Source organism: Bacillus rossius, chromosome 1 (assembly GCF_032445375.1).
Source record: "Bacillus rossius redtenbacheri isolate Brsri chromosome 1, Brsri_v3, whole genome shotgun sequence".
In the NCBI taxonomy this organism is placed as follows: domain Eukaryota; kingdom Metazoa; phylum Arthropoda; class Insecta; order Phasmatodea; family Bacillidae; genus Bacillus; species Bacillus rossius.
In genome coordinates this window covers 85,165,957-85,178,821 of record NC_086330.1, presented here as the reverse complement: position 1 = coordinate 85,178,821, position 12,865 = coordinate 85,165,957, and the positions used below count along the sequence as shown (strand labels likewise).

Below are 12,865 nucleotides of genomic sequence, written 5' to 3'. Positions count from 1 at the left end.
TCTAACACTGCATCTATTATCCGACACTACAGATATCTTCCGACACTCCAGACATCCAACACTCCAGCACTCTATCTGCAAACACGCCGTGGCTAGTTCAGAAAAATCTCATATTATCGGTTGGTCGTAAAATGTTCACGCATTGTATAAGCTTACCATAAAGACCATATAGTGGAAGTTGGAAAGGTTTTTAAAAATATCGCTTGAGATGAACATTTTGAGAATTAATATTTTACATGTGCGAATTAAAAACGGGCGTGACTTATAAAGCGTTACCTAACTTTAGAAATTGTATAGAGAATAGAATATGTAAAAAGTATTTGTTTTTAATATTACGATTTAATAACTGTGCAGTTATTGAGTGCAAGGTAATATGATACACCTGAAACAATGTTTTTTGTTGAGTATACTTATTGCAGATATGCAGACTGTACGAAAATATAGGTTTTTAAAATAACAAAACAAGCAAACGTTTGAGAGGAACTACAACACCCATTACTTAATAAGCAGTTACATTTACATAAATTAGTTGGGATAACACAGGTGTGGCTCTAACAGTGTCCAGAAAGGTAAATTACGTGGTGAGTATTAGAGCGGAAAGCCACACCCACAAATATAATTGGCTGGTAAAACGAATTAATATATCAAAAAATAATTGAATTGTTTCCCTTAGCCAAGTCTGAAAGATTACTACAGTGCAAGCTGTGAATTAAAAAAAAAATGAATTGGTCATAACAAGCTTTACACGCGCTCTTTAACATGTCGGCCTCTGAAAAGGCTTAGAACGATATTATCTTCACATTTTGTCCGTTATCGTGGCGACAGTTGGAAAGAGAACGAGACATGAGCTGGCATTACCGCGCCACAAACACAGCCGAACCGGAAATGTAGGGCGGATCCGGCAGCAGCCATGTTGCTGCCCGGATGCCCAGCCGCAGCACCGCCTGCTGGCCAGGCCCGGATCTCACGAGCAAAACAAGCGCAAGAAACTGCGTGGACCGCACTACACGTTAGACAGGAGAAGACTGCCAGTAGGACAATACGGAATATTCCCTACTTTCACCTCAATTTGGAAAAAAAATATATTTATTTTGTTTAAAATATGTGTAGGTACAGAATAAAAGTTACGAATAAATAATTAGAGGGTAAATGCCATTGCATATAATCATAGGTCACACACACACATTAACAACATATGGTGTCCGGTAGGTGTTAGACTCGATAATAGCACATGACTGAAAGGAAGAGGTCGCCGTCACCATGGCAATAAGGAGACTAGAGAGAGGAAGCACCAGGAACACACACAGTGGAGATGAGGGTAGCGAGGGAGCGGTACTCACGCGGAGTGGGCAGGCCGGATGCCAGCGACCAGCAGCAGCGCCAGGGCCCACATGTCTACAGCCGCCAGGCCCTCGCCGGCCCCGGGCCCTCAGCACACCGCATGACTCGCCATCACTCGCAGCTCGCCACACACTCAGCACCGGCAGGGCGATCCCTGCCGCCGGGCTCGCGTCTGCGCGGACCAGGCTATTGATCCGCGCGCCGAGGCGCCAACCCCCTGTCCCGTGTTGACTGCCGCCCCTCCTTGCACCAGCACTGCCCGGCACTGGCACTAGCAGTACCACTGCTCTCCCTGGTGTTTACTGCCACCCCTCCCTTCCACCGGCAATCATGGCCGCTAACACTGCCATTGCTCCCCCCCTTGTGTTTACATCCGCCCCTCCCTGCTGCAACACTTCCTTCCCTCAGCACTCATTGTCATTAGCACTGTCACTGCTCTCCCTGGTGTTTGCTGCCACCCCTCCCTTCCACCAGCAATCCTGGCCGCTAACACTGCCATTGCTCCCCCCCCCCCTTGTGTTAACATCCGCCCCTCCCTGCTGCAGCACTTCCTTCCCTCAGCACTCCTTGTCATTAGCACTGTCACTGCTCTCCCTGGTGTTTATTGCCACCCCTCCCTTCCACCAGCAATCTTGGCCGCTAACACTGCCATTGATCCCCCCTTGTGTTTACATCCGCCCCTCCCTGCTGCCACACTTCCTTCTCTCAGCACTCCTTGTCATTAGCACTGCCACTGCTCTCCCTAGTGTTTACTGCCACCCCTCCCTTCCACCAGCAATCCTGGCCGCTAACACTGCCATTGCTCCCCCCTTGTGTTTACATCCGCCCCTCCCTGCTGCCACACTTCCTTCCCTCAGCACTCCTGGTCATTAGCACTGTCACTGCTCTCCCTAGTGTTTACTGCAACCCCTTCCACCAGCAATCCTGGCCACTAACACTGACATCGCTCTCCCTTGTGTTTACATCCGTCCCTCCCTGCAACAACACGACTTCTCTTAGCACTCCTTGGCATTAGCACTGCCACTGTTGTCCTTAGTGTTTAGTATTACTCCTGACTACAGCTACCACTACCTGGCAATATAACACTCACTTCTTTCTCTAGTTTAGACTGCTGCCCATCCCCGCGGTGGCTACTTCCATTCACTAGCATTGACACTGCTTCTCCTTGTGTTTACTACCACCCCTTCATAGAGTATTACACCCTTTCATCTCATCAACCCGTTAATTCCAATGCCACTGCTCCCCTTAATGTTTATTTTCTCCTCTTTCTACAGGGGGCAAAACCTATTTCTAAATTAGACCATCTGGGAAGACTAGGTGTAATCTCACCAGGCCACAAATAGCATTGAGACACTGGAGGGCTAAATGTACCTTCACCAAAGAACATAAAGCATTGAGTATTGTGATGGCTAGTTGTAATTTTTTCGGACCACAGGTAACATGACGACCTTGAAGGCTAAGTGTACCTTACCAGACTACAGGTAGCATGGAGACCTGAGAGGACTATATGTACCCTCACCGGATCACAAATAGCATAGAAACCTGGGAGGGCTTGGTGTATAATAACCAAACCATTTATTCAACTGAAACATAAGACTTGTTATAACTTCACTGGATCACAGTTAGCATGGAGACCATACAGAGATTATGTAGCAAGAACCCTTGATGGATAGGTGTTCCCTCACCGAACCAATCATAAAATGGTGACGTGGAACAGCTAGGTATTCCCTCAGCGGACCATAGTTAGAATGGAGATTTGGGAGGCTATGTATACTCTAATCTCACTATAGGTAGGATAGAGAGCTATAAATTTTAAGTGTTCCCTAAAAATATCAAGGGAACATGGAGATATGAAAGTTTAAATATCACAGGAACATGAAGATCTAAGATCTTGGAGGACAAGATGTGCTCTTACCAGATCATAGTTAATGTACGGACCTAGCAGGCCTAGTATAGACAACAGGTGGCAACGAAAGTCGTAGAGCCAAGTTTAACCTTAGCTGACCTCGGATAGCATGAATATCTGGGAAGGCTAGAGATTCTCTCACCAGATCACATGTAGTATGGAAACCTGGTAAGACTAGGTGTTCGCTCACAGGATTACAGGTAGCATGGAGTCCTGAGATGGCTAAGTGTTTCCTCAGCCGACCACATGTAATAGGGAGACCTGGAAAGACTAGGTCTCTTCTCACTAGATTACAGGCAGCATGAGTCCTGAGAGGGTAAGGTGTTTCATTACTGGACCACATATAGGATGGAGACCTTGGAACCTAGATGTTCTCTCACCGGAACACAGCATGTAGCATGGAGATCTGAAAGGGCTATGAGTTTCCCCACAATATCTTAGATATTATGGAGAGTTGGGAAGACCAGTTGTTCCTTCACAGGATGATTGGTAGCAATGAGACCTGGGAATAATAGGTATTCACTTAATGTAATACAGGTAGCATGGAAACATAGAAAGACTCACCGGATCACAAATAGCATGGAGAATTGGGAATACTGTATGTCCCCTCACTGCATCACAGGTAGTATGGATACCAGAAAATGTTATGTTACCCCTCATCAGGTCCTATGTAGCATGGAGACCTGAAAGTAGTAAGTGTTCCCTCACCAGATCAAAAGTAACATAGAGACCTTGGAAGATTAAGTGGTTTCCTTCACTGGATTTTAAATAGCATGGAGATCTGGGAGTATTAGTTAATCCCTCACTAGATCACAGGTAACATGCAGACATGGAAATAATAGGTGCTCCTTCACCAGATCAGAATTATCATGAAGATCTGAGTGTAATGTGTATTCTCTCATTAGATCTTAGGTAGCATGGAGACATAGGAAAAATAGGTTTTCCATCACGGGATATTTTGTGGCATGGAGACCTGGAATACTAGATGTCCCCTAACTGGATCACAGGTAGCATGGATACTTGGGAAGACTATGTGTTTTTCCACCGAATCTCAGGTGGCATGGAGACTTGGGAAGACTAGATGTTCCCTCACTGAATCACAGTTTGATGGAAACCTGGAAAGACAAGGTGTTCCCCCACCAGATCACAGGTAGCAAGGAGATCTGGAATACTAGGTGTTTCCTCACAGGATCAAATGTAGCATGGAGAGTTGGGAAGACTAGGTGTTCTCTCACAGGATTACATGTAACACAAAGAGCTGGGAAGACTAGGTGTTTTCTCACCGGATCAAAGCTAGCATGGGATATTTGGAATACTAGCCCTACCCTTACCGGACTTCAGCTATAATGGAGTTCTCTAAAATCTAGGTGGTCCTTCATCGGAACACAGGTAGCATTGAGACCTGGAAGGGATAATTGTTCCTTCTACAGTCCACAGAGTGCAATAGAAGCTGGGAGGCATCTTTGTTTCCCAATGGTCTACAGCGTGCATGGAGTCCTGGGAAGGCAAGTTATAACCATTCTAAAGCTCCGCTATCATGTAGACCTGGAAGGTCTAGTTGTAACCTTAACGAAACACAGGTAGCTTGGAAACTTTGCAGGTTGCGTTGAGTTGTTCAAAATGTGCGCTAGTTAGTATAATGTTAAGGACCTTTTAACCTTAAAGCATTTTCAAATCTGCAAGTAAAGTGTAAAGGTTTTCCTTTGTTGTTTGTGCCGTGTGAGTAATACGTTACAATACCAAAGTTTAGCGTAGCATGTTTGCGTGTAGTTCAGTAGAACACAAGGGTGACTGGTGGGTCGATATGCGGCAGCTACAGTTGCCAGCGACACGAACATGTCGTGTTAAACACGGCAGTGGGTGTTGAGGGGGACTGTACGCTACATGCAACACCTTGCCAGTGGGTGTTGAGGGGGACTGTACGCAACATGCAACACTTGGTAACCTGCATGCCAGATGGGTTCCATAAATCGATAGACTTGTTCCAGCCACAAAGTCACTTCCAAAAATTGTCGTGATACAATCTTCGAAGGAAAGACCAAGAACATCAGAATTCATATACCGATTGTAAATAATTTATAAATATCCATCTTTGGTGCAAATGTATGTGGGTTGGGTAACCAAATAATCTATTGTTTCTTATTGAAGTTGTCTGTTTGATTTATGTCATATGTGTCCTTGTTCTAAACGATTCGTCAGAATAAACGCGTTGGAATTTTTAATCCAAAAAACTTCTAATAATGCTCTTGCAACACACAACTGACACGGACCACTACAGTTATGTCAACATGAAACGTAAGCCCACGCAGAGTCGTGCAGTTATTGTGCCTTGTTGAGGGCGAGGAGCAATTCATGAGTCAGTACAATGTTTTCTACAAAAAAGGTGCAACGTAAGAATCGAATACATTTATGAATAAAAAAAGAGCGCGTGTAACTCAGCACATGTGATAGAAGTGAAACTTCTTTGCCAATTCAAACCTGGAGTCATAAGTATATCGTAAGGGGTAAACCAGTAACAAGAGAAAAAGAGAGAAAGAAGACAATTTTTCTAAATAAAGATGAATTAACAAAATTATTACTCATTTCAAAATAAATGCTCAGAATATCAATAATTATTGATCAATCAATAATGCTGAATTAACAATAAATATTACTCACTGTTGAAATAATCACACCATAAAATGTTATATTAAGATTTTCACGAACCCGACTATATAACGAAAACCATTCTAACAACAATTTATACGCATTTTAAAAGGTAACTCAACTTATATAAATTTTACTGTCAACCACATTTATAATATTACTTAGTATTACTCAGCAAAACCATTTTTACAATTTAATAATAAGATAACACTGCGCGTGAATTTGGGCTTTATTTTCGTTTTCAAGTATTTAAGAATCCTAACTTTTTGTAACTATTATTAATTTGTTTCAATTAGAAATAAATAATCATAAATTAACCAAAATATTACTCATTTCAAAATAACATGTCAGAATATCAATAATAATTAATCAATAAATATTGATTAACTAAAAATAAACACTATTAACTTTTGAAATACTCAAAGTAAAATATTTTTTTAGTAAATATCAAAGCTAGAATTTACTATAATTAATTATTTTATAAATTAATTCTATATTACGTACAGATTAGATGTGATCGAGAAATTTTCTTGACTGATTTTGTAGTTCTTCAAATATCACCTTATCATTGAGGTATAATGCAACAGATTTTATCATTAGGCTACATAGACATACTGCAATGTAGTCATAGGCATTGATAATATTCTGCCGTCGAATGTAAGAATTATGAGTAACAGCCGCTCCGCGACGCGAAAACTAAACGGCACGGACCTTCCTCACAGTGATTCTTTACATTATAGCCATTTTGCCACAAAGTGAAAATAAAAAAGATATATATATTCTACGCACAGGATTTGTTTAAACTTTTTTAAACTAGCTTATTTTTAGTTGAACTCAACATATTTACTCTCTGGTGTGCTCATAGTTATAATACTGTGTGTGATATAGTTAAACAAATAGTAATACGTGTCCTGTCAAACAAAAGCGTGAGAAGTATCATACCAGCAAAAAATATTTATCTAAACATCTAAAACAATATATATACATAAATCTGTTAACAATACTGATTTACAAAAGTAATTAAAATAATACGTACTTAAAATGACACCATTTTCTTACCTATTGTGTTGCTCTCTGCCCAAGTCGGGTGGCGTCAGGCGCAGGCGGGTTCCAACCGCCACGACCCGCCTACCCCTGCAGCATGGCAGGGTTACACATGTGCCGCACGCCGCCACGTGGAGCCCGCGGCCCGCAAAGTTCTCTGCACCGTCCGCAACTGTTTAGCGTCAGAAATCGTTTCACAAAAATGTTTCATGTCGGCTGTCGTCTCTCGGAGCGCATGCATCTCTCCTGCGGGCTGTTGGCCGGAATGTGCCCTGAGACCTTTTAGGTTACCGCCGGCTGGAAGTACGTGGGTGATCTGTGGGCCGCCTAGAGACGACTTGGCAGTCTCATCTGCTACCGAACGCGTCCCACGGGTGGCGGATACGGGAATCCCAGCCCGCGAGTTGCAATATTGCTGGAGTGACTGCGAATAACTAATAGCAATCCGCGGACCACTGGTAGGCTTGGTCGGGTCTTTACTTCGGCAATTAGCGGGGAAAATCCCGGATGAATTTCGGCGCACAGCAGGGAGCAGTTCCGTCGACGAAGGCACCGTAGGGGATCTCGAGGAGCACAAACTGTGAAGTGTAGACAAACTTGCGAGGCTGCGGAATGCAGCGCGCGCAACGGAATTGAACAGCGTTGGAACTCGGAAGGAATACTTCAGGGGCCTTTGGCTGGGGCTACTGTAGACTGGCAGTAGTAGCCCCGAGCCGCGAGAGATTAACCGACTCGGGAAGTTAGGGGGACCAAGGAGTCGCGTCCTTACCCCATCCTGGCTTGAGAGGTAGCTGGCTGTTGTCTAGAGGATGGAAGACGACGATGGAGCATCGCTGGGCTGCCTGGAACATCGTGCGCCCGCAGTTCGAGCCGGTTTACTGGCTCGTCTGTCCACCGCCTAGTGCACGTGCACTCTGCCATCAGAGTCCCTCGGGGCCGCGCGGAACTTGTGTAAGCGAGTCAGTGGGTTTACCCGCTTGCAGGGTCTGCCTTTCCGCCTTCTGTCGCTGTAAATATGCCTGAACCTAGGCTGTCCCACTAGCCTAGCCGCGGCTCTGGCGCTAGGGGAAGGGGATATTTACAGCAGCCCATTTTTTTCTTACAGGTAGCTGATTCGGTAGCTGGGCTGGGCTGACGAATGTAATCTCCCACCCCAGGGGGCGCATGCGCCCCTGGTAAAAAAACTCAGGTGTGCCCAACCAATTAATGGCCCAAGCGACCAACCCCTGGATGGTAGAATTTTCTGCCCCACCCAACTCTTCTTACCTGGACCTTTTCTCCTAACCTAGTATTGTTCTTACTTGCTTTAATGCATGTTAATTGATCACCTAATGACCTGGCCCAAGGTTTTCCCTGTGTCTATGCGGGTTTTACCTGGGCCACATTATCAGGATTTTGGCTAGGATGTAGAAGGGGTGTTAGTCATGATGCCAATCGCTGCCATGGCTGCCCAATAAGCTCCAGTAGCACAACATGTACGAGTCCTTTATCGCATGGTTTAAACCCAGTATGATAAGGTGTATAGGCTTCAGTCTGAGACACGCTTAGGTCCTCACCTAGCCTGGACTGCCTCAAGCACACTTATATTAACTTAGGCTAGGAAAAAAAAATGTTTCACGAAAACGTTTCATTAAAATTCGGTCTTGAAATTTTAATCCCATCGTGCCCAAAGAAGTTTCACTTCAAATATATTAGTGGCATTAATTAAATAAGATTTTGTTAAGATATGAGGAATTACTGATAACTAAAATAAAGAGATGAAGTAAAATGTGGAATAATCTTCATATTTTACTGATGTCTTCAGGATTCTAGAGCTAAAGAACTTGCAACAGGAATCTAGTTAATGACGGACTATAGAACAGTTTCTGTTAATTAGCAGTTAGTAGATGGGCGCACACTAGTCTTGCAGGAACTCCGGGCTCTTGACAGGAAAGGCGGGCTCTGAAGTGTTGTTGCTCCAGCTGCCGACCGGGGCGCAAGTGGAGGACGCTCGTGACGGCTCGAGGGCCGATTATCGGCAAACAGCGCGGGGCGGCGCGCACAAGGACGACCCCCTCCCCGCCCAGGGGCGCCTCGAGGACTGCCCGGCGCCCTGAAGCAGGGAGGCTCCAGCCGCGCCTCCCACTGAGGAGTGACAGCGAGGTCAGCACTGCCGTAGATCACAGCACCAGCCCCGGCGGGACGGGGGGACGTGGTCCTGAGGTGTGGCCGTCCACACCTCGCCCCAGCCTGCTGGCCGGAGCCACGGCCCTGTCAGGTCAGAGCAGCCGCAAGCATATGTGTCTATATGCTTATATATGTGTGTATATGTGTCTATATGCATATAAACTAGTTAATGTGTGTATGAGTTTATGTGTATATGGATGTATATTTAGTAATACAAATAAATAATAATATAAGCACATATCAATATATATACATAAATAAATACATATATGTTTTTATGCATGTAAATGAGTGTATATGAGTTTATATGCGTATATGCATGTATATGTGTAAATGCATGATGACCCTACTTAATGAGCAAGGCATGCCTCACTCACCGCACGTTATCTCGTGGCGCGACTTAGACACTGAAGGACGCCACTGGTGGGGTAAAGTCACCATGCACGGACAGTATAACCACGGCCCAGGCCGCTGTGGGCCCGGCTCTGGAGGTAAGCATGCCCTGCGCGCTCAGTACAGATGTTTGCACGCTCGTGGCGTGTGGGAACGGCTCTGCTATCGGCGCCTGGGCTGTCGACTGGATTTGCGACGGTTGCGGCTGATAAGGGGGAAACTACAGTCCCGCGTGGCACGACTGCTCGGCGGGTCGGCCTACGCTGCAGGCGAGCTAATGCACTCGCCCCTTCCTCGTGTTTCCACGCCCCCCAACTAGCGTGCTGCGCGTCGATACTCCCGTGGCAAGCAGCCTCTGGCTTCTGGCTGTTGCGCGCACCGTGGCCAACACACCGCCGAGGTGCTTGCGATCTCAGTTACGGCCGGTCGAAGGTTTGTGGGCCACAACTGCGAACATACACAATTCATTTGCTTACAAAAAGGCACAAACTTGCATGACCGCGAAAATAGTTCCATTACAATGTTGAGCTCTTATAATGAAGGCCACACACAGTTCAGAACACCAAAGTGTATAATTTATCTGCATTTTTTACTCTAGTATTATATTTCTAAAGTCACTTTGAATTGAATAAGTCCGTACAGAACAGGGTACAGTCAATAGACTGATAAGTTCGAGATGGTCCTTGATAAAATGTATAAATTACGTTAATATTTTTAGCCGATATTTTCAATAATCGAAATACCTACCAAGTATGAAGAAATTATATTTCTTCCACTTTTTTTTAAATATAAGAGTAAATAAAACCCATTTAGTTTGAACCAATTCCAATGTCTTCGGTATCCCCATCATCTAGGCACATATTGCACTATTCAATTCTAAATTTGACTCAGTGCATTTCACTCGCTGCGCCAACGTTGTCTAGACATAGCGAATATATATTTTTTTGCAACTGGGAAACGAAACTGTCGTTACCGTAGCTGGTGGGTTCATTAAGAGTACTTTTATTTTATTTTATTTTCCAGCCCCACCACGCACCCCGTTAATGTTTCGTCCAGTCTGTTTCCACCATCTTCCATAATTATGCCGACTCTGAAGGTGTCTAGACGTGAAGCCGTACTTCACAATTCACTCACTCGAACATTCGGTAACTCGTCAACCGAAACTCGCCTCGATGCCGCCAAACATTCGCGCCTTCTGACGTCAGCGTCAAGTTATAAATGAGTGAAAATTTTCAGCAAATGCCCAAATATGTTAAAAGGCCTAACCAAAAATAAACTAACCAGAATTTTTATTTGATCACATGAGTTTTATCCTTGAATATTATGACTAACCACAAACCAATGAATGGAACATGCGGAGAATATGGAACACATTCTGTGATTTACCGGTGGTTATTGATTCTAAATGCTTCGAACCCTTTCGCCTCATGGCAATATTTACATTGTATTGTACATTGTGTTGTTTTTAACTCCTAAATTGTTTTATCACTGTTATTAAAGTTTGTGATAAGCTTGTAAACAAATATATATAATACTAATAAAATAATGTGTGTACGTACATACGCCCGTTAGAAGTGTATACTCCTATTATTACGAACTATTTGTATTACTTATATTCACGATGAATAAACGTTTTTTTATTATAAGGAACACTATTCAATATCAATCAATAAAAATTCTGAACACGACTCACACGTAGATCCTCACTCACAGCTAGATTTCACTACCAAATTAGCTACGTCGACTATAGAATAATTTGAATTGCAGAGCGAATGCTTAAACAATGTGATGAAACGTCTCCGGAACGAAAAGAAATTGAAAAATACTAAATCTCAGTTTGGAATTATTTTGACAAGGAATTATTTTTAAATACCGCCCACCTTATTAAAATTTGTTAAAAAGTTAATACTTTATATTTTCCGCACATGTTGGATGACTATAAATTATTAGGTATTAAAGAATAGTCGTACTATTATAAAGTTTTATTTTTTATTACCTATGAGAATGTATGGAAATTTATTTCCCAACAAATGTAATTATTTAATATTAATTTAAGTAATAATTTATGATATAGGCCTCCCTAGTATGAAATAATCCAAGGACTGATCTGTGTATATAATAATATTATAGCACTACGATGGTCAAATAAAATATACTATTCATATATATATTTGCTTAAAACACAATTTGTATAATCCATTAATCTGTAATTTAAAAATGTGAAAGAATATACGACTGTCGAGTTTTGAACTACCTACATTATTTTATCTTATTAACCGCACACTATAACCATATCACTACGAAAACTGACTGAAGATTTTAAGGAGAATAGTTATTCGTCATAATACCAGTATCTTTAGGTTTTATAAAACCTGAAATTACTCTTTATCTTGAATATTTTAGTTTACGACATATATTTCAGGGTAGATTCACTAAGATAAAGTTTCGTTTGGCACACCAACACGTATGGTATGTCCCCTAATTTTTATGAAAGTGACTATATGGTTTTATGTTCATATGCGTGGGTCCGCCATATTCCTGTGAAAATTTCGGTGCATACTTAGTGCGCATCGTAAAACTTCACTATCATCATTTTTCCATAACGCGCCTAAAAAAGTTTAAGTTCGAAAATTGAATAAACAAACATAAAATATTTAACACTTAAAAGATAAAAAAACAACGAAAAGGCAGTCATGGTGACTGTCGACAAAAGTCAAAACTTAAAACTTTGTTTTTAAATGTGTAATATGACATCATTTCTACGTCAAATGTACGTAAGATAATGATTTTGGTATTATATCAGCATAATGCCAGCAAGATATCATTTATCCTTACATAATTTTTTAGTCACAACTGATGTCAATGGTATGTCAAAATTACGTAAAAATTCATTACCTAGTTATGACTTACCAATGATGTCAGACCTAGGTCATGTGTTCAATGGGCAATGCGCAGTAAACACAAATTAAACTTTATGCGTAGTCAATTTAACTTCAATTACTGCTACTACAGCATGTTGGTGACGCGAACTCACTATATTTTACCCGACCAAAAAGAGTCAACACGCACATGATACAGTCGAGTATATAGAATGTATTAGTGTATATATGTATATACATGTACACAGGCCGCTGCGCGTCGCTAGTCTGGCGCAGCACGTCACTAGCATGTCGGTGACGTGAACCCATAGGTTTTGCCCCTACCAAAAATCGCTCTACGCGGCTAAAGAAGTTTTAACTTCAATAATATTTACAACAATTTATTTGAAAAAAACTGTTTTGATCTTCAAAGACGTCGGGGGATTGCTAAGTAAATAAAACCATGAAAATAAAAATCAAGCTTAGAAGCAGCTGTTTAAAGCAGGGCGTT

General features: G+C 42.5%; 1 protein-coding gene across 6 annotated transcripts in view; it reads right to left on the bottom strand.

Annotated features, from left to right (window-relative positions):
- The window catches only part of LOC134538825 (gamma-aminobutyric acid receptor subunit beta), a 299,365-nt gene extending 297,875 nt beyond the window's left edge, over positions 1 to 1,490 (bottom strand). For 5 of the 6 annotated variants that reach the window (XM_063380343.1, XM_063380352.1, XM_063380367.1 and 2 more), the window contains exon 1: positions 1,341 to 1,478. In XM_063380343.1, coding sequence (XP_063236413.1) covers positions 1,341 to 1,393 — 53 coding nt within the window. In that variant the 5' untranslated portion in view covers positions 1,394 to 1,478. Of the gene's footprint in view, positions 1 to 1,340 lie in introns of all 6 variants that reach the window. The other variant, XM_063380386.1, reaches the window with a different exon arrangement.
- Positions 1,491 to 12,865: the final 11,375 nt, after the last annotated feature.